General features: G+C 34.2%; 1 protein-coding gene across 1 annotated transcript in view; it reads left to right on the top strand.

The window, feature by feature from the left end:
* KLHL4 (kelch like family member 4) overlaps nucleotides 1-23,256 on the top strand; it is a 72,462-nt gene that overhangs the window by 10,543 nt on the left and 38,663 nt on the right. The window contains exons 2-3 of the mRNA XM_016205751.2: nucleotides 19,575-19,742; nucleotides 20,129-20,265. Of these exons, the coding sequence (XP_016061237.2) occupies nucleotides 19,575-19,742; nucleotides 20,129-20,265 (305 nt within the window). The remainder of the gene's footprint in view (nucleotides 1-19,574; nucleotides 19,743-20,128; nucleotides 20,266-23,256) is intronic.

Genomic DNA, 23,256 nt, shown 5'->3' with positions numbered 1-23,256 from the left:
ACTCTGGAGTCAGATGATCAGAATTAAAGGCCAGTTATACCACTTATTTGTGTTACGACCTCAAGTGGGTTATTTCACCTCTCTGGCCTTACTTCCTTTTTAGTTAAATAATTAACTTTTGGTTAAGGTGACATTGGTTAATAATATTTTATGAATTTCTGGTGTAGAACATTGTAATTCAATGTCTGTATACTCTATTATATTTTCCCACCAAAAGTCTAATTTCCATGTATTACCATATATGTGACTCCCTGTACCCATTTCACCTTCCTGCCACACCCTTTCCCCTGTGGTCACCACCATTCTGTTGTCTGTATCTGAGTTGGTTTTTGTTGTTTCATCATTTTTTTGTTTGTTTTATATTCCACATATGAGTAAAATCAGTTTTTTTCCTTTTTCATCTTATTTCACTCAGCATAATAGCCTCAATATGCATACATGTTGTTGCAAATGGTAGTATTTCATCTTTTATATGGCTGAGTAGTATTCCATTGTGTGTGTGTGTGTGTGTGTGTGTGTGTGTGTGTATACACACCACATATTCTTTGTCCATTTATCAATTAATGGGCACTTAAACTATTTCCATATTTCCACGTATTCTTGAGTTTTTTCCAGCCTTCTTTTTGTAGCTGATTTCTAGTTTCATACTATTGTGATAGGAAAAAATGCTTGATGAAATTTCAATCTTGTTAAAATTTTTGAGATGTGTTTTGTGTCCCAACACATGGCCTATCCTTGAGAATGCTCCATGTGCACTTGACAATGATGTGTATTCTGTCTCTTTTGGATGACAGTCTCTACAAATACCTATTAAGTTCATCTGGTCTAATGTGTCACTTGAGGCCAATGTTTTCTTTCTGATTTTCTATCTGGATGTTCTACCCATTTATTTAAGTGGGGTGCTAAAGTCTCTTACCATTACTGTTTTATTTTCTATTTCTACCTTTAAGTTTGTTAATTGCTTTGCATATTTTGGTGCTCTTAAATTGGGTGCATATATATTCATCAATGTTATGTCTTCTTGATGGATGATCTCCTTTATAATCATAAAATGTCCTCCTTTGTCTTTTGTTGCCTTTTTTGTCTTGAAGTCTAATTTGTTTGATATAAATATGGCTACACACACTTTTATCTGTATACATTTGCTTGTATCATCTTCCATTCCTTCACACTGTCTTTGGAGCTGAGATGAATCTCCTGAAGTCAATGTATACTAGGTCTTGTTTTTTAATCCATCCAGCAACACTGTGCTTTTTGTTTGGGGAATTAAGTTTATTTACATACAGAATAATTATAATTTAGTACTTTGCTACTGCCATTTTCTCTTTTGTTTTCTGATTGCTCTGTATCTCCAATGTTTATTTTCATTTGTTTTTCTGTATGATATTTTAATGTAGTGTAGAATATGTCTCATGGACAAAATAGTCTTTTTTACTTCTGATAGCATCATTTACTATACAAATGCTATCTTTTTCTTCCTTCCCTTTTATGATTTTTGTCATGTTATTTCTTTTTATGTTGTGCATTCATTACAAAATTGAAGTTGCAGTAGTTATTTTAATGCTTATTTCCCTTTAATCTTTATGCTATAATACTATTCAGAAATAGTTTCATTTTCTGATTCTCTCTGTCTGTTTGTCATCTTACTCAGAGTTTTGCATACTTTTATCTTTTTGTTTCAACTAGAAGAGTTCCTTTAATTATTTTTTGTGATAGGGGTCTTGTGATGATAAACTCCCTCAGATTTTATTTGTCTGGGAAAACACTTATTTCTCCTTAACATCTGAAAGGATGGCTTTTCTAGATACATTATTCTTGGTTGGTAGTTTCAGTCTTTCTATATATTAAATACATATCATTACAGTCTCTCCTGGCTAGTAGAGATTCTATAAGAAATCTGATGATAACCTGATGGAGTTTTCTTTGTAAGTTACTATTTTTTTTCCATCTGCCTTGTGAATTCTTTATTTTTATTGGGGTGACATTGTTTAACAAAACCATACAAGTTTCAAGTGTACAGCTAGACAAAACATCATCTGCATACTGCATCATGTGCCCATCACCCAAAGTAAAGTCTTTTTTCATCCTCTGCCCTCTTCCACTCCCCCCCACCCTCCTTCTGCCTCTGGCTATCACCATACTGTTCACTTTTGACAGTGCTAATATAATGTGTCTTTTAGTTTTGAGATAATTACATGTTCTCATAGCTTCTTCTACTTGAATGTCTAGTTCCTTCCCTAAGTTTGGAAAGTTCTCATCAATTATTTATTTGAATAATCTCTCCGTTCCTTTTTCCCTTCTTCTCTTTCTAGGATACCCACTATCCTTATATAGCTCTTTCTAATTGAGTCAGATGATAGTTCTCATCGTGTTCTTTTATTTATTTTTTTAATATTTTTTTCTGTTCTTTCACCTGAATCATTTCTAGATTTCTATTTCCAAGCTCATTAATTCTCTCTTCCATGTGGTCTGGTCTATATGCAATGGTTTCTAATGCATTCATCATCTCATTTATTGAGTTCTTCAGCTCCAAAATGTCTGTGTTGTGTGTTTTTTTTAGTATAATTTCAATATCTTGGGTAAAGTACTCTTTCTGTTCATTAGTTTTATTCTTGAGTTTATTGAACTGCCTTTCAGAGTTTTCTTGAATCTCATTGAATTTATTCATAATTTCTACTTTGCATTCTCTATCACTTAGATCACAATATTCTTTGAGTTTGATTTTAAAAGAATTGATATTTTCTTATGAGTTTTCATGTTACCTTGGTCGTTCATGATGCTGGGCTGGTTATTTCTCTTCTGGCGATTGGAAGTACACCTTTTTTATTATGGTATCATTTTGATTTAACATTTCAGCAGGTTGATAAATAGGGAGATTTATTTTGTTTTCTGTTATATGGTGCTTAGCACAAGTTTTTGTTTTCCCTTACCTTCAACACTTGTCTCCAGGATCATGGGGGGCATCACTATGGTTGTTCAAGGTGTCACCTGGATGACTGGGATGATGAGTGCTCCATCTTTGTCTGAGTCACCTGGGTTGGGGCATAGCCACCATGGTGAGGGGATGTGATAGTTGGGGAAGAGATATGTTTGCAAGCCTGCAGAACTGACTGCTACCTGGTTTTCTGTGGCTTCCCTGGGAAGCCATAGTTATGTCTCTGTTGTTGATATCAGGCTTCACAGCAATTGGAGGAGAAAGTCAGATTTTGGGATGCCAATACTGCTTCTGTCCCTGTTATCCTTCACCTGCCATTATATGGGGGCTGCACTCTAAGTCCTCCATTGTTAATGCATTTTTGGGGCCGCAGGTTCAGCCACAGTGGCTGAGGAACTATGTCTGGGTGCACTGTCTCTGTTCTTCATCTTATCATGCCTTCTCTATGTGTTTTAACATACTCACCTTCATTGATGAGCATTGATGTTTGGATCTCCCAGGACCCTACGGTGTTGAGCTGAGAAATCTTTTTGGGTTATAGATATCCAATTAGTTGTAGATCCATGAGGCGATACAAAGGAACCATTTCCCTCTACCTTTATGGTCAGTAGGTCTTTTCCTCTGGTTTTTAAAATGAGGAAAGTATGTGCATCTATCACATATGGCTTTGTGGAAGATTAACTGAAGCAATAAATATAAAGTCACTTGGACAGTGTTTCACATGTAAGTGTTCAGTAAATATTAACATTTACGAACAATTTTTTGTCATAACTTATTCATCATATGGAATAAGTATACTAGAGTTTCTTATAAGTAGATGATAAAAAGTGCCTTCTAATTAGCCATTGCTTAATCATTCAGTTAATTATTTTATAATAAGTATAAGTCATTGTTATTTTTACCAATTCATTTATTTAATTTCTCATTTGAGGATATTTCCACATATATTCATAATCTAGTCAGTTACAAAAATCCTTCTTACATTTGCTAAAGTGGATATCTAAAATGATAATGTTTAGTAGATAACATTTTCTAGTAACCCAAGCAGGGAATTGAATATGAGGAATTTAAGGACCCATTTTAATATATCATTGTGTTATTTGGATCATGATGAAATCAAACTAATAAAATATATCATCTAATATAATACAAAATTTTAAGTCCTTGTTGGATGTTCTACAAGCACATTGTGGGATATGAATGCAATGAATGTTTTAAAATGAATAGGTTTATTTTTTCTTTACAGGAACAGAGAGTAAATATTTGAGGCTTTTCAGGCCAGACAGTTTCTGTAGCAACTACTCAACTCTGATTTCAGTGTAAAAACAGCCATATATAATATATAAATGAATGAGTGTTACATTTTCCAATAAGACCATATTTATGGACATTGATTTTTGGAATTTCAGATAATTTTAATTTCTCTTTTTTTTATTTTGTTAGCCATTTAAAAATTTAAAGTCCATTTTTAGCTCACAAACCATACAAAACAGATGACTGGCTGGATTTGGCCCATGGACCATAGTTTGTCAAACCTTGTCCTAGAAGCACTTTGTGAAACATAAAAGGAATATTTTCTCCAACAGACAACCATAAAAATTCTGTCATGTTGACAGCTTTAGCTGATATACTTTGAGCTCTCGGCCTTCCCAATAGCTGAGGAGTCTTGCTCATTTTTCAGAGGTGCTTTGATTTGACATTCTATTTAAAATCAATTTTGCATGTCAAAGTGCTCTCAATACTTTTAAAGAAACTAAAATAATTCTGACTGCATGTGTTTTACACTGATACAAAATAGTAAATGAAAGTCAAGAAAATGTATTACTGTAGATTTTTCTCATGCCTGGAAAACAAAAATCACATGAAACCCCTCCCACCGAAGAAAACCCCTTCTCCTTTATTCATATGTTGAAAAAATATTTAGAATGCATAATATACCCATAGTAGCTTTACAGAGAGAATGATGTATAAAACAACTGCTTTCCAGTTGCTTACATTGTAGTATAGGAAGTAAAATATGTATGTAAGTAATTATAATGCAAGATGGAATGTAATAAGTGGTATAATAGTAGTATATTGAATAAACTGTAATGCTATTAATATTTTGTGAATTAGAGAAAAAAAATTGTTGAACTTCTGGTAAAGATGGTGGCGTAAGTTAATGTGATACCTGCTTCCTTACACTACCACGTCTAAATTACAACTAAACATCCCTGACCGGTTTGGCTCAGTAGTTAGAGAGTCATCTTGTGGACTGAAGGTTCTCCGGTTCGATTCCAGCCAAGGGCACATACTTCGGTTTCAGGCTTGATCCCTGGCCCCAGGCAGGGTGCATTTGGGAGGCAGCCAAGCAATGTGTCTCTTTCACATCTATATTTCTCTCTCTCTCTCTGTCCCTCCCTTCCACTCTCTCTGAAAAACAATGGAAAAAAATATGCTCAGTGAGGATTAAAAAAAAAAATTACAACTAAGCTTCAGAACAACCATCGTTCAAAACAGCTTGAAATAGAACTGAATGGAAGTCCTACAACTAAGTAATGAAAGAAGCAGCCACATCAAGACTGGTGGGAGGGCTGATCCCATACTCACATGTGTTGGATAAAAATCATGAAGGATATATAGGCTGTGGAAGTCTTCCCTGAGGCACGAGGGTTCCCAGTCCCACACCAGCCCCCCCACTCAGGGTTCCAGTGCCAGGAAAAGTCTCCATAGCTTCTGGCTGTAAAAACCAGTGTGGATTGAGGCCGAGGGAAGCTGAGGCTGCTGGAGTTCCAGACATTTCTTTTTAAAGGGCCCAGGCACGGACTTACTTGGACTCATTCCCTCTGAGCTCTAGCACAGAAGCAGCAGCTTGAAAGGCACCAGTGATATATGGGGAGAAATTGAATTGTTTGGCATCAGGGAGAGAGTTGGGGGTCAGCTTTCTCCCAGAAAGCAGTTCTGGCAGAAGCCGTTGTTCTTTGATGAGCCCTTCCTCCACAGAGTCAGCATTAAGGCACCATATCTGAGACTCCATCAACCTGGATCACACTGTTTGCCCTACCCCGGTGATTCCAAGACTCTGCCCCACCTAACTTTCAGGCCCACCTAAGCTGTTTCCAGTGACTTTACCATAAGAATGGCCTGTCTTGGCTCATGCTTCAGATTTTCCTATAATCCCTCAAATAAGCAGCATCTGGCCTCAGCTAGCCCCATACCTCTAGCTAAGCAGCTCCAGACCCAACACTAACAACAGACAGGCTTGGTTCACAGCTTGGCCTCGCCTGAGCACCTCCAAACCCAGCACAAGAAGCAGCCATCCTCAGATCACTTTGTAGCTTATGCCTGGTGGCCCCAGACAGAACACAAGCAGTGGCTGACTTTGGCCTGCACCTTCCAGGAGGCCTCAGAGCCAGCTCACCCAATGGATAGCTTCAGACCACATTGAAGTACCACCACTCAACCACCTCCACAAGTGACACACTCAAGGGGTGAATTCAGTGGATAACAGAGCACTGCTGAAGTAAGTCTTGTTCTGTGTGGTGAGGCCCTGCACAGCTGATCCTCCAAGTTGGTTGGAGGTTAGTGGTCAGTGGTCACAGTCAGTCCTTTAAGTTGATCAGTTTGAATAAATCCCTCCCATTGATATGCCAGCAACAATCAAGACTCAACTACAACAGAAGGATATACAGCTCACATGGGGTGCACACTTCGAGTGCCCAGTTGGGGCGATCAGGGAGGCTGTGTGACTGGACCCTACAGGACACCTACTACATTGGGCCATGCTACCAAGCCTAGGAGATGTAGCAGCTCTACCTAATACATAGAAACTAACACAGGAATGTAGCCAAAATGAGGAGACAAAGAAAGGTGGCCCAAATGAAAGAACAGAACAAAACTCCAGAAAAAGAACAAAACAAAATGGAGACAAGCAATCAAGTAGATGCAGAGTTCAAAACACTGGTTATAAGGATGCTCAAGGAACTTAGTGAGGACCTCAACATCATAAAAAAGAACCAGTCAGAAATGAAGGATACACTAACTGAAATAAAGAATAATTTACAGGGAACCAACAGTAGAGTAGGTGAAGCCAAGAATCAAATCATTGATAGGGAATATAAGGAAGAAAAATCACCCAATCAGAAGAGCAAAAAGAAAGACGAATCCAAAAAAAAATGAGGATAGTGTAAAGAGCCTCTGGGAGAGCTTAAAGTGTACCAATATTTACATCAAGGGGGAGCAGGAATTGGAAGCCTATTTGAAAACAATGAATTACAGAAAACTTTCCTAACTTGGTGAAGGAAGCAGATATAGAAGTCCAGGAAGCACAGAGTCCCAAACAAGAGGAACCCAAAGAGGTACACACCAGGACACATTATAATTAAAATACAAAAGCTTACAAACAGAGAATGTTAAAAGCAGCAAGAGAAAAGCAATTAGTCACCCACAAGGGAGCTCCCATAAGACTGTCTATTGATTTCTCAAAAGAAACTTTGCAGGCTAGAGGGAGTAGCAAGAAATATTCAAAGTGATGAAAAGCAAGGGCCTACAACCAAGATTACTCTACCCAGCAAAGATCATTTAGAATCCAGGAACATATAAAGAGCTTACCAGACCAAAAAAAAAAAAACAAAAAAACCCCAAAAAACTAGAGTTCATCACCACCAAACCAGTATTATATGACATGTTAAAGGGCCTTCTATAAGAAGATCAAAATATGAACAATAAAATGGCAGTAGATCCATATCTTATAAACAATGGAATCTACAAACAAAATAAACAAGCAGAACAGAGAGAACATTTTGTTGGTTGCCAGATTTGGGGGAGGGTTGAAGGAATGGGTGAAAAAGGTGAAAGGATTAAGATGTACAAATTGGTTGTTACAGAATAGTCATGGGGATGTAAAGACCAGCATAGGGAATATAGTCAATAATATTCTAATAACTAGGCATGGTGTTGGATGGGTGTGGGATTTACTGGGGGTGATCATTTATTAAGTCATGTGATGTTTGGTCACTGAGGTGTACACCTGAAACTAATATAATGATGTATGTCAAATGGAATTGAAAATTTTAAAATTATTAAAAAATAAAAATAAAAAGAATGTTTACAAAAATTGTCCCCTTAGTATTAAAAAAAAACCAGTACTCTTTGTCCCAATATGTCTACTACTGATATATGTATTTGTGTGAGTGAGACATGTTTATTCCTTTGGGTAATAATTGTGTGCCTCCTGCTTTCATAAAAAGCTAGCTATTTCTCTATGCCAGGGCATTATTTATGTTAAGGTAAGGTCCAGATACCTAAAGGGAGTGTTGCTGATCAGCATTTGCTTTTAGAGCCCAGTGACAATATTCTTTCATTCTTGTTTCTGGACTTCTCATAGTAGCCCTTAAGGTAAAAAAAAGTGTAATTTGAAGAATACTAAAAATCACCTCATGGCCCAAATATTTTAGCCTTATCCATCTAGCTAATTTTCACATTTATTTTTGGAAATTACTTCATTGCCCTCTGTTAAATTGTAAGTAGCCTTAGATTCTAGATTATTGGTTTTAGTTAGGATGTTTATTTGCAGGTCTCTGATTCTGTTTTGTATATGTTGTTATGTTAATTTTACCATAATGCAAATAAGATTATGATGTTTCAGAATAGATTCTTAAATTTATCACATTTCATCTACTGCTTAAATTACTAGAATATGCTTTCAAATTTATTTAGTTGTAATTTATGGACAATCAAATTACACAGATGATACATATATTCATAGAATTATTCTAACAGGAAGTTTTTCATAGTCACATCATCAAAGTAAGACCAATTGGGTTTTTGATCAAAGCCCATGTAAATTTTATATAATACTACTGTTAATGTAGTGTTCATTTGTTCAAAAGGAAGCCTTTATTTACATTGAAAAGTACAGGGCAAAAATCACCATGTGAAAAGACAACCTAAGTAATGGGAAAATGTTTGCAAACCATATATCTAATGAGCAGTTAATATAAAAAATATATAAATTGCCCAGCCAGGTGTGGTTCAGTGGTTGAGCGTAGACCTAGGATCCAGGCAATCGGGGCTCTATTCCTGGTCAGGGCACATGCCCAGGTTGTGGGCTCAATCAATGACTCTCTCATCATTGATGTTTCTATCTCTCTCCCTCTTCTTTTCTCTCTCTGAAATCAATAAAGATATAAAAATATAAAGATATAAATAATACAACACAATAGCAAAGTAATAATAATCTGAATAAAAACTGGGTAGAAGATTTAGACATTTTTCTAAAGAAGACATGCAAATGGCCAACAGATACATGAAAAGATGCTCAACATCACTAATCATCAGGGAAATGAAAACAACATCGTGATGAGATATGACCTCACACTTATTAGAATGGCTATTATACAAAATACAAGAGCTATCTAGTGTTGACAAGGGTGTTGAGAAATGGGAACCCTTCTGCACTGCTGGTGGGAATGTAAAATTGTTCAACTGCTATGGAGTTCATAATAGATGTGTTCAATAAAATATTACATTTTATTTTTAATTTTAAAATTTTATTTTTGTTTAAAATATTACAGATGTCTCTTCTCCCCAATGACCCGTTCCACCCCATCCCATCCCCCTCCCCAGTTTCTCTCCCCACCATTGTCCGTGTCCTTGGGTTGTGCATATGTGCATATAAATTCTTTGGTTACTCTCTCCCTCTTCACCCACCTGCCCTCCATCCCTATTGTTTCCCTTAGTGGCTGTACTAGTTTATATTCCCACCAGTAATGAATGAAAGGTTCCTTTTTCTCCACAACTTCTCCAACACTTATTATTAATTGTTTTGTTGATAATAGCCATTGTAAAAGGTGTGAGGTGGCATCTCATTGTAGTTTTGATTAGAATTTCCCTAATAGCAAGTGAACTTGAGTATCTTTTCATATATCTTTTAGACATTTGTATGTCATTTTGGGAGAAGTGTTTGTTCAGGTCCTTGCCTATTGTTTAACTGGATTCTTTGTTTGATGTTGAGTTGTATGAATTTTTTATACATTTTGGATATTAACCCCTTGTCAGAGCCGTTGTTTGCAAATATTTTTTCCCTTAGACAGTTTCTTTTGTTGTTCTTACTTTGATATAGTACCATTCATTTATTTTTACCTTCACTTCCCTTATATTTGGGGTCAAATTCATAAGATCTTCTCTAATACCAAGGTCTAAAAGATTAGTACCTATGTTTTATTCTACGTAATTTATGGTTTCAGCTCTTAATATTTAGGTCTTTGATCTATTTTGAATTAATTTTGTTCATGAGGACAAGCTATAGTCCAGTTTCATTCTCTTTTTTAAGTTCACACTTCTGCCTCTCTGTTTATGTTTATTTATTTTATTTTTCCATCACTATTTGTACCCTTTATGACCTCTTCCACCTCCACCCACCTCCTTCCATCATATGACTTTTCAATTTTCCCAACACCATTTATTGAAGAAGCTTTCTTTTCTTCATTGCAAATTTTAGGCTTCTTTTTCAAAAATTAGTTGCCTATATATATGTGGATTATTTTCTGGGCTCTCAATTCTTTTGCATTGCTCTGTGTGTCTGTTTTTCTGCCAATATCATGCTTTTTGGTTTTTGTTGCTTTGTAGTATAATTTGAAGTCAGGTAGTGTGATATCTCACAGCTTTGTTTCTCTGTCTCAAACACTGATTGCCAGACAACCATGGCCACAACTCTGTGCTTTGTCCCTGCCCAGGTCACTGGACTCAGCTGCAGCTTGTACTTGCCACTCCTGCAGGAATGTTTACTAAATCTCTTTGCTTTTCCTGGCTGAAGATAGTCCCGGCCATAGCCCCATTTCTCCACTTTTTGGGCTGAGCTTTACATTGAGCTCTGGGTTGCAGGGCTGAGTTCATGGTTCCTTTGAGCTCTTCTCTCTTCTCACCTCCTCAGTTTTCATTCCAACTTGCCCAAGTTTAGATGTTTCACTGTGCAGATCTCTCAGACATGTTTGTGCATTGAACAGGGAATCCTTTGTTGAATTATAGCTGTTCAAATTGTTGAAACATCAAGAGGAGAGAACAAGAGGATATTATTCTAAATATTAATAGCAGTTATACTTTCATAGATGTTAATATGCTTTGGACTTAATGAAAACATTGTATGCTCTTGCTTTATATTATTCATATATATTTCCTTTCAAGTAACTATTTTGGTTTTTTAAATAGCATAACATCTTAAAGTAGAATCACATGTGATATATTATAATACTTATTTCACACAATGGGCTGCATCATTTCTTTAGAGTAAATTGTCCATTTATTATAGGTTTAGAATAATGGCTTAATTTGTGTCACTCAGAATCATAATAATATCTGTATGAATACAAATTTTTAAATATGTAATACAGCTATCATAGAAAAAGAAAACTTTAAGCTTATGATTTGTTTTTGAGATTTATTTCATATTTCCAAGATTCCAAATGTAATAAAGATTAAACTGTAATAATATTAAATTATGTGCATAAATTAATACATTCATCAGACATTTACTGAATGCCTCCATTTGCCAGGAAAAGCATATGGATCAAGCTTAAACAGCTCTCCAAAAGAGAGTCAAGTATAAAAATTTTATTTAAGCAATAAAGTTGTCCCCTAGATTTCAGAAAGCAAATTTTATACAGTCAAGCAAAAATATATAGAAATTAATTTTTTTGTGCAGCTTTACATTCCCTCAATAATAATACTGTATAATCTTTTCTATAATGAGTTTTGGGAACTTAAGCAGCACCATTAAAAGAATCTAAGGTTTTTATTTAATCTTTCATGGCTCACTTGAAAAATGGAATAGATGTCTGACAAAAAAAAAACACCAAAAATATTATGAAGCTACTTGAGAACAGAAATGCCTAAATATTGATTTATGCACACCTGGTTCTGGGCCTTTACAACATTTGAACTTTGGGCAAAGGCACACCCTGTAATATAACTGTATTCAGATTTTCAACTTCAAATTTGGAGGCATTTTTGAGGATCCGCAAGAATATGTTTACAGAGTATGTATATTTAAATTTATATTGCCAAATAACCTTTTAAAAAGTCTGTTAGAATTAACAATCTCACCAATTTATTAAGATAATGCCTTCTATTCTTTCACAAAGTAAAATTGTTACAGAATAGTTTTGTAGCAAAAGCAATCACAAAGCTTTCTTTTTCTGATGTCTATTTTACTGCTACTCAGAAAAACACAAGAATCTCAAATATTTTCTTTAAAATTAAATAAATTCAGACAGCAGTATTTTCTGTGATGTCAGCACAGGGGTGGATTAAGAAGCTCCAGACCCTCATTCTTCCATGGAAACATCAAGTAAACAACTACATACTGATTAAACTAGCTTTGTGGGAGCTCTGGAAACAAGCCACAGATATACAACAACCAAGCAAATGCCCAACCAAGAAAAAGACACATTCAAATCTGTAAGAAATTTCATAATATTTGTTTGCTCTTGTACCATCCCCTTCCCAGGGTAGCATGGCATATTTGTAGAAAAGCAACTTATCTTTTTTATTTTCTCTTCAAGACACAAGGGAAAAGACATAACTTGTTTGAAATATTTTCTGGTCTCATTGTGGGTTAGTCAAGAAACTGATTTCAGTACAGTAGCCCTCCTTATCAGTAGTTTTGCTTTCTATGGTTTCAGTCACCTGCAGTCAACTGCAGTCCAAAAATACTAAATGGAAAAATTCCCAAAATTAAATAGTTTTAAATTGCACACTATTCTGAGTAGTGTTTGAAATACCATGTCATTCCACTCCAGAACATGAATTGTCCCTTTGTCTTGTGAATCCACACTGTATATACTGCCTGCCCATTGGTCACTTAGTAGCCATTTCAGTTATCAGGTTGACTTTGTGGTATTGCAGTGCTTGTGACCAAGATACCCTTATTTTACTTAATAATGGCCTCAAAGCAAGAGTAATGTTGTTGGTAATTCAGATATGCCAAAGAGAAACCACATAGTGCTTTCTTTAAGTAAGAATGTGAAAATTCTCAACTTAATGAGGAAAGAACAAATGGTATGATAAGGTTGCTAAGATCTATGATAAGAACAAATCTTCTATCAATGAAGTTGTTTAAAAAGAATAAGGTCCTGTTAGTTTGCTATTGCATCTCAAAAAGCAAAAGTTAAGGCCACAGACAGTACATGATAACTACTAAGTTAAGATGAAAAATGCATTAAATTTGTGGGTTGAAGACATGAACAGAAAATGTGTTCCTATCATGGCAGGAAGCATTGATGCTATACAAAGAATTCAGCAAAAGACCCCCTGAAACAAGTGATAACAAGCCATTTACTGTAAGTAAGGAATGGTTATGCAGATTGATGAATAAATTTGACATTTTATCATCTCACATAATCACAAGAAAAAGAAGAAGAATGAGTACAGTACAATAAGATATTTTGAGAGAGAGAGAGTCTACATTCACATAACTTTTATTGCAGTTTACTGTTATAATTTACTATTATATTTTGTTTATCTCTTACTATGCCATATTTATAAATTAAATTTATTATAGGCATGCCTGTATAGGAAAAATAGTATATATAGGTTTTGGTACTATTCACAGTTTCTGGCATCCACTGTGGGTATTGGAATGTATCCCCTGACAATAAGGGAGGGGTGCCATTGTTTTACCTAACTTAGAGCTCGGATGAGAAAGACAGTATAATTTGTATCTCAAGTTGGAAGCCACAGAATTCAGTAGAAGGCACAAAAGCACATGAAAATTGCAAAGGGAATGCAGACCTATGAACACCTGGAGGCAAGAGATTATGGGTAAAAGAATACAATAGACTGTCTATGGTCCACAGAAGAAGTAGAAGTGAGATTTAAAGAAATCAAGACAGCCATGTATATGAGAGATAGCGGGGGAAGCATACATGTAAGCCCACAGAAGATGCATTCTCAGAAAAGGCCCGAGAAGACCTCACATCTTTCTGCTGAGCTTTTTATTCAAAGACTTTCTCCACACAGAACCATTATGGAGAAATTTTAAAAGGTGACTGTTTTTGTAACTGCCCAATTTTAACAAAAGATCAAGAAGCATACAAAGAAACTTGGAAATATGACTCTTTCAAAAGAAACAAATATCCAGAAACTGACCATAATGAATCATAAGATTCAGATGTTCTAGACAAAAATTGAAACAATTTTCTTTAATATCCTCAAACAACTAAAGGAGAAGACAGTAAAAGAACTAAATGAAATCAGAAAAGCAATATACAAACAAAATAAAATATCAACAGAGATAAAAATCATTTAAAATATTCTAGAGATGAAAAATACAATATTTAATTGAAAAATTCACTAGAAGTCTTCATCAGCAGACTCTAACTGGGAGAAGAAGAAATTCTGTGAACCTGAAGATAAGTTATGTGAAATCATCAAATCTGGGAAAATGAAAGAAAAAATAATGAAAAACAACAAATGGAGACTCAGAGACTTATAGGACATCATCAAACTGACCATTACATGCATAACTGAAATCCCAGAAGGAGAAAAGAGAAAAGGGATAGAGAACTTCTTTGAAAAAATAATGGTAGATAGCTCCCCAAATTTGAGAAACAATATAGGTTTGATATACAAGTATCTAAGTTGATGCCAAGAACTATAAACTCAAAGAGACCCACAGAAGACATACTGTCATTAAACTGTAGAAAGTAAAAGAAGAGTATCTTAAAAACAGCAAGAAAAAAGTGACATCACATACAAAATAAAATCAGTAAGATTATCAGTGAAATCTTGCAGAACAGAAAGCAGAGGAATGATATATTTAAAGTATTAAAAGAGAAAAAAAAAACAAAAACGATCCACTGAGAATTCTACATTTGGCAAAACTGTCTTTCAAAAAAGAGAAATAAATTAAGATATTCCCAGATAAACAAATACTGAGGTAGTTTATTGCCACTAAACCTGTTCAACAAGAAAAGTTAAAGGGAGCCCTTCAAGTTGAAATGAAAGGATGTTAGAGAGCAACTTTAAGCTAAACAAAAATATAAATTTCTCAGATAAAAGAAGATGCAGAAAAAATATTAAAAACAGTATATTATAATATTGGTTCATAACTCTACAATTTATTATTTTACAGGATTTAAAATTCAGCACCACAAAAATGATTATAAATCTATGGACAATGTGTTTATAATACATAAAACCATAATTTGAGATCTCAGTAACAAAAAGGGAGTGACATAGCTGTAAAAGAATACAGATTTTCTCTGTGGTTATAGTTATGTTGGTATCAGATTACAATAGGTTATGTTTTAGGATGTTATATGTAATCTTCATGGTAACCACAAAGAAAATGTCTATAGAATGTTTACAAATAGAAATGATTGGGGGATCAAAACATAAATAAAACTATGAACAAACCAGGATGTAAGACAATAATTGAGTAAATGAGGGACAAACAAAAACCTATTATGAGTCATGCAGAAAACAAAGAACATAATGGCAAATTTAAGTCCATCCCTGTCCTTAATCGCTTTAAATATAAATGGGTTAAACTCCCTAATCAAATGGCATGGATTGGCATAATAGATGTTTTTTTAAAGTTCAGACTATATGCTGTGTAGAAGAAACTCACTTCAGATTAGGAACATTCAAGGATGGAAAAAGACATTTCATGTAAATAGCAACCAAAAGAAAGCAAGGGTAGTTATATTGTATAAAAGATAATAGACTTTAAGTCAAAAACTGTTACAAAAGACAAAGGAAGTTATAGTGACAAAAAGGGTCAATCCAGCAATATGATATTATAATAATAAAGATAGAAACCACAAACACCAGGCCTCCTAAATATATAAAGAAAACACTGACAGAATTTAAGGGAGAATGAGGCAGATCTGCAATAGCATGAAGAGATGTCAATACCCTTATATCAATAATCCATAGAACAACAAGACATAACTTCAATAAGGAAATAGAGGATTTTAACAACACTATAGAATAATTAGACCTAATAGACATATACAGAACAGTCCACCAAGCAACAGGAAAATATATGTTTTCTCAAGTGCATGTGGAATATTCTTAAGGATAGACTACAAAACATCTTAATAAATTTTAATGTTTGAAATCATACAAAGTTATCTTTTGTGATCGCAATGGCATAAAAACAAAAATCAATAACAGACAGAATATTAGAAAATTCACAAACATGTGGAAATTACAGTACACTCTTAAACAACCAATAGGGCAAAGATGAAATCACAAGAGTAATTAGAAAATATCTCTAGCCAATGAAAAAATCTCAACAAACCAAAAATCATTTGATGCAACAAAATGGTGCTAAGAAGCTAATTGATAGCTGTGTTTACAATTAAAAAAAAAAGATATCAAATAAAAAACTAACTTCATTTCTTAAGTAACAAGCAAAAGAAGAACAAACTAATATAATTAGAAGGAAGAGAATAATAAACATTAACAGAGATAAATAAAATAAAGAGTAAAAAACAATAGAGAAAATCAATGAAACCAAGAGCTGGTTCTTCAAAAACATCAACAAAATTGGCAAACATATAGCTGCATTGACTAAGAAGAAAAGAGAGAAGACTCAAATAACTAAAAATCAGAAAATAAAAAATAAGACATTAGTATTGATTTACAGAAAAAAACACACACAATTTACTTGCTATGAACAATCATATGTCAACTTTTTAAGTGGTCAAAGTTTTAGAAACACACAACCTGACAAGAATAAATCGTGAAGGGCTATAACACAAGGAAAGGCCTTAACTGGACAGATACATGCAAAAAAATAAAATAAAATTAGACCACATTTTTATACCATATACAAGAATAAATACAGAATGGATTAAAAACTTAAATGTAAGACCCAAAACCACAACTCCTAGAAGAAATCATAGGCAGTAAATGCTCTGGCATTGCTCTAAGTAGATATATTTTTTTCTGATATATCTCCTCTGGCAAGAGAAACAAAAGAAAAAATAAACAAATGGGACTACATCAAAATTAAAATTTCTTGCACAGCAAAGAAAATCAATAAAACAGAAAGACTGCCTACTGAATGGGAGAACATATTCACAGATGATATATATGATAAAGGGTTAATATCCAAAATTTATAAAGAGCTCATACAACTCAATACCAAAAAAACTCAATCCAATTAAAAAATTGGCAAAAGATCTGGATAGACACTTCCCCAAAGAGGACATACTAATAGCCAACAGACATATGAAAAGGTGGCAATGTCACTAAACAGAGAAATGCAAACTAAAAACACAATGAGATATCACCTTACACCTGTCAGAATGGCTATCATCAATATATCAACAAATATCAAGTGTTGGGGAGGATGTGGAGAAAAGGGAAACCTCCTGCACTGTTGATGGAATTGCACATTGGTCCAGCTACTATGGAAAACAGTATGGAGATTATTCAAAAAATTAAAAATAAAACCTGTATTGCTATGAATTCCCCCTTATGACTGCTTTCTCTGTGTCCTATAGATTTTGTGTCTTTGTATTTTCATTTCTAATATCCTATTTCTTGATGAGACATAAGAGAGAGCTGCCTTAATTTCTGAAATCTAACATAATTATGTGTGGTTCATATTGATTTCAATCTTGATTATGTAAACTACTGCAGATTTCTAATAAATTTACTATGCTCAGATGAACACTTACTGAACTACCCAGTAATTTAAGACACTTTTTTGGTTGGAACTTCCCAAAATATCTATCTTTTGAATATGACCCTCTGCAATACATGATGGAATATATATGAGGATAACTAAGATAATTAGACATTGAATGTTTGATTGACCCAATAGGAGTCAAACTATTACTTGAGCAGAAGAAAGCTTAAGTGAATCATGTGAAACCTGAACACTTTCAAGTATATGATTGCAAGGAATTGTTCCATTCCAAAACAAATAAATAGGTGCATTTTGTAGCAAGCAATTTTTAAGAAAATTCATACCATGATACCATGATTATCCAAATAATATTGTGACTAAATATCCCAGAGTTTTTAAGGTTAAGGAGATTCAGAAATTAATTTTTTATTTGAATTAAAAAGACAAAAAGAATAATGTCACCCTGGATCAATTGTCTTAAAAAAAACAAACAGGAGGAGTTGTTGATGAAGGAACCCAAAACTAATCCTAACTTGTGCTTGGAAAACGATGCCTGGATTCAAGAAAGGTGACAAGCATAGGATTTAAACACTTTCACTCAACCAGCAAATATGTAAGCTTTCACTCATTGTAATTCTCTATGTGCTTATGTTAATATTTAAATCCACTATTGTGTGATGTTGAAAGGAAAAAATACATATTTCAATATTGTAAACTCAACAGTCATCATGTTGGTCTAAATAGTCAAAGGGTACAGACTTCCAGTTAGAAGATGAATAATTTAATTTCTTGAGTAGCCAATATACAGCACAGTGACTAGTAAAGAATACTGTATTGTATACTTGAAAATTGCTATGAGAGTGGAACTTATATTTTTTTACCACAGGTACACCAAATGGTAACCATGTGAGGTTGTGGGTATTTTAAGTAATCTGATTGTGGTAATCATGTCACACTATATAGGTATATGAAATCATGTTGTATACCGGAAACTTAAGCAATGTTGCTCGACCACAGAGGCTCAGTTGGTTGAGCTTCGTGCCATGCACCAAAAGGTTGCCAGTTCTATTCCCGGTCAGGGCACAATACCTGGGTTGTGGATTTGATCCAGGTCAAGGCATGTACAGAAGGCAACTGATGGATGTTTCTCTCTCTTTCTCTCTCTCCTTCTCCCCCCCTTTCCCCCTCTCTCTTTCTTCCTTCTTCTTTCTAAGCATGTCCTTGGGCAAAGATAAAATAAAAAAATCATTCACAATATTATGTGTTAATTATATATCACTAAAACTGTGAAAAGAATATAAAAGGTGGAAATATGCATATTTTCTTAATGGATTTGACATATTGTCAATAATGTTATGGATCTCTAAAGCTTAAGATTTTTTAAGAAATACTTCTGTTGGCCCGGCGGGGCGTGGCTCAGCGGTTAAGCGTCGACCTGGGATCCAGGCGATCGGGGTTCGATTCCCGGTCAGGGCACATGCCCAGGTTGTGGGCTCGATCAATGACTCTCATCATTGATGTTTCACTCTCTCTCTCCCTCTTCCTTCCTCTGTCTGAAATCAATAAAGATATATTTAAAAAAGAAAAACAAAAGAAAGAAATACTTCTGTTGTTTAATGAGTACAGCATGGAGAAGCATCAGGTCCTAATCAAATCTGAAACATTGTGAGTCCTGCCTACAGTATCATGCTTAATGTCATAATTATGATACCAATAAATATTAAAGATAAATGCTGGCATTTTGAAGTTTATGTTTGTGCATATCACAATTAATCTTAACCCTGCAGCTGAACCATACATATAATGGTTCCATTCCAGATATAAATACTAACCTTGACATTTTACTTTAATGGAAGGTTAAGCAGCAATCATAGTGAAATATTGAAAATTGAAGTGAAAAGTTTAGTTTACTTTAATCCAATATATTTCTTTTAGGAGTTGGTGTGCCTAAATTTCCACTGCACATTAGTACACTGACTAGGAGAATGAACTATATTCTCACTCTCATCTCCCTTTCAGATTGCATACTCAACATCCTGAAGAAATGAATCTCAGCATATCTGATGAGCAGTTCTATTCTGCAAATCATGCAGAGCAAACTCTCCATAAAATGGAGAACTACCTGAAAGAGAAACAGCTGTGTGATGTGCTACTCATTGCTGGACACCTCCGAATCCCAGCTCATCGGCAAGTATCCTTATGCAGACAGAATATTTGGTGACTATAGCAAATATAAGTGAGAAAGAATCAGTCCATTTATTACAAATTTGAACATTGAGGAAAATAGATTTTTATGATCCTATATTTAAAAACATTACCATATGTGATTCACTTCCCTGTGGGATATTTGGAAGACCCAAACTTTTGAGAAATTGATGAAGAAAAACAGCACAAATCCTCCAAAGAATATCAACTTATTATTTGCCTTTATAATTTCACTGCACTTTACTGAACTGTGAAAGCTTTATACAAGAAACAGTCTCACCAGTGTTAAAACTTACTGACTCCATTTCATGCTTTTCAATAATATTATGGACTGACTTAAGTTCCTATGAAACATTATTTTTTTCCAGGTTGGTTCTCAGTGCAGTGTCTGATTATTTTGCTGCAATGTTTACTAATGATGTGCTTGAAGCCAAACAAGAGGAGGTCAAGATGGAAGGAGTTGATCCTAATGCACTTAATTCCTTGGTGCAGTATGCTTACACAGGTAAGTGCTTCGCATACATTAACTCATTTAATACTTATAATAATTCTATATTATATAACCCACATTATTATTGTTATTATTATTCTACAAGAAAAAAATTAAGAATAGACCAGTTAAGTAACTTTCTTAAAGTAATATGGAGCAGAATCAGTATTTAAATTCAATACACTATAAAGAGCAAGAGGTAAGAAATATGCTATAAAAATGATGACCACAAGAAAACAGAGCTATTTGAACACAAATATATAAGAACACCTCTCTCTTGAATAATATAGATACATTCTCATTTGTAAAAATGAGACTAGAAGTGGGATATTTTACCTCTACATTAAAGATTTAGCCAGTCTCTTCCTTTGATATATTTAAGTTATGTTTACTCAATTTATAAAACAAAGATAACAGGATGAGTTTTGGGGCCAAGTAGTATGTATGTATGTATGTATGTATATATGTGTGTGTGTTTATGTATGTATGCATGTATGTATTCATTCATTCTAACTTTATTGAGGAATAATTGACAAATATAATTGTATGTATTTAAATTATACATGACCAGCTGGTGTTGCTCAGTGGTTGAGTGCCAACCCATGAACCTGGAGGTCACGGTTCCATTCCTGATCAGGGAACATGCCTGGATTGTGGGCTTGATCCCTTGAAGGGGGTGTGCAGGAGACAGCAGATTGATAATTCTCTCTCATCATTGATGTTTCTATCTCTCTGTCCCTCTCCCTTCCTCTCTGAAAATCAGTAAAAAAAACCCAGTATACAATCCTGTATTAACTGCAGTCACCATGCTGTCCATTAGATCCCAGAACTTCTTATAACTGAAAGTTTGTATCATTTAACCTACATTTACCATTTTCAACTCCCACCCCTTTGTACCCACCAATTTACTTGTTTTTTTTATGAAAGCAGCATTTTTATTTTTTATTCCTCATACAAGTGATACTATACTTTCTGTGTCTGGCTTATTTCACTTAGCATAATGCCCTCCAGGTTCACTCATGTCACAAATGGCAATACTTCCATCTTTCTCATGGCTGAATAATATTTAATTGTATATAGCCCCATTTACAAATATACACATTTTCTTTATCAGTTCATCTGTCAAGAGATAGGTAGGTTGTTTCCATATCTTGGCTCTTGTAAATAATGTTGCAATAAGCATCATAGTGTAGATAACTCTTCAACATCGTGTTTTAATTCTCTTAGATATTTACCCAGGACTAGGGTTTCTGGATCATGCAATTCTATTTTTAAAAATATTTTAAGAATCTTCTTATGTTTTCCATAATGACTGTATCAATGTACATTCCCACCAAGAATGCACAGTGGTTCCCATTTTTCCAAAGCCTCACCAGTGTTGGTTGTACCCTCTGTTTTTAATATTAGCCATGCTAATAGATGTGAGGTGATACCTCATTGTAGTTTTGATTTACATTGCTCTGATGACTAGCGCTGTTGAGCACTTTTTCATGTTCCTATTGGCCATTTGTGTCTCTTCTTTGGGAAAATGTCAATTCATGCTCTTTGCCCATTTTCTAAATGGGTTATTTTTGTGTTATAAAAATGTATAAATATTTATATATTTTGGATATTAACCCTTTATCATGTATATGTTTTGAAAATAGTTTACTTCATTCTATCGGTTGCTTTTTCAGTTTATTTTTTGTTTTCTTTGCTGTGCAGAAGCTCTTTAGTTTAATGTAGCTCCCCTTGTTTATTTTAGCTTTTCTTGCTTGTGCTTTGGTGTCTTACCCAAGGAATTATTGCCAATACCAATGTCAAAGAGCTTTTTTGTTATATTTTCTTCTAGGAATTTCATTTATTTTGAAATTAATATTTTTCTTAATAACCAGGTCAAAATTTAATGTCTATAGCAAGTGAATCTTTAGGTCTGGATATGATACTAGTTCATTCTTCTATGGGTCTCATGAGATATATAGACAGGGCTCTTCCTTCAAAATCCAGGGCAAGAAACAACACAGGAAAGTCTGCTGAGGCACTGGACCCCTTTACAACATATTTTAGAGAGTAAACCAAATATAAAGCATCTCACATATGTATTACTCTTTTATTTACTGTTTTGTAACATATAGAATCCATATTAAGGTATTTTACAAGGCCAGATTGTATAATTTATAGAATCCATAAGAAATACCATTCTTTATAATTTACCTGTAGCTTGGTTTAAATAAAAAAGTGACAATATAACATCAAAATAACATAACATTTGTAATAATTCATCAGCAATATTTGCTCCAAAATAATACAGATATATCAATATAAAAGAAAGAGTTTAATTACTCTGATTTCATTTTCTTAAATTCTTTGCAGATGTTTTTTAAACAGAGTCTATTATTATAATACCTAACAAAATAATCATATAAGCAATTTTGTATTTAAGGACTGTTGGCAACATTTGCTAACTTTTGAGACAATGTCAGGTATCAACTCCAGGCATAATATAGGATGCTCCCAAAAATGTATACACACATTTTAAATAATTATAAAGACAGGGTTTATTAAAATACATTTCATTTTCAAAATTGAGCTATCAGCTGTTTAAGTGTTTATATATTTTTTCAGACACACTGTATTTGGGCAAAGTTATCCTGCTCAGCAAATAAATACAGATGACAAAATGGTATATAAGCTCAATGTTCTTTTGTACTAAGATGTTTTTCTTTTTTAAAAAAATTTACCTTTATTGTTGAAAGTATTACAGAAGTCCCCTTTTCTTTCCCATTGATTACCTCCAGCCAGCACCCACCCTCTTCCAGACCTCCATAGTATTGTTTGTGTCCAAGGGTTATGCATAAATGTATATAAGCTCTTTGGTTAATCTCTCTCCCATTTTCCCATCTCCCTCCCTTCTGAGAACTATCAGTCCATTCCATGCATCTATGCCTCTGGACCTATATTGTTCATCAGTTTATTTTATTCATTAGATTCCACATATGAGTGAGATCATGTGATACTTGTCTTTCT

The sequence above is a fragment of the Miniopterus natalensis genome, chromosome X, assembly GCF_054644295.1.
Source record: "Miniopterus natalensis isolate mMinNat1 chromosome X, mMinNat1.hap1, whole genome shotgun sequence".
Taxonomy (NCBI): Eukaryota; Metazoa; Chordata; class Mammalia; order Chiroptera; family Miniopteridae; genus Miniopterus; species Miniopterus natalensis.
This window is presented reverse-complemented; position numbering and strand designations above follow the sequence as displayed.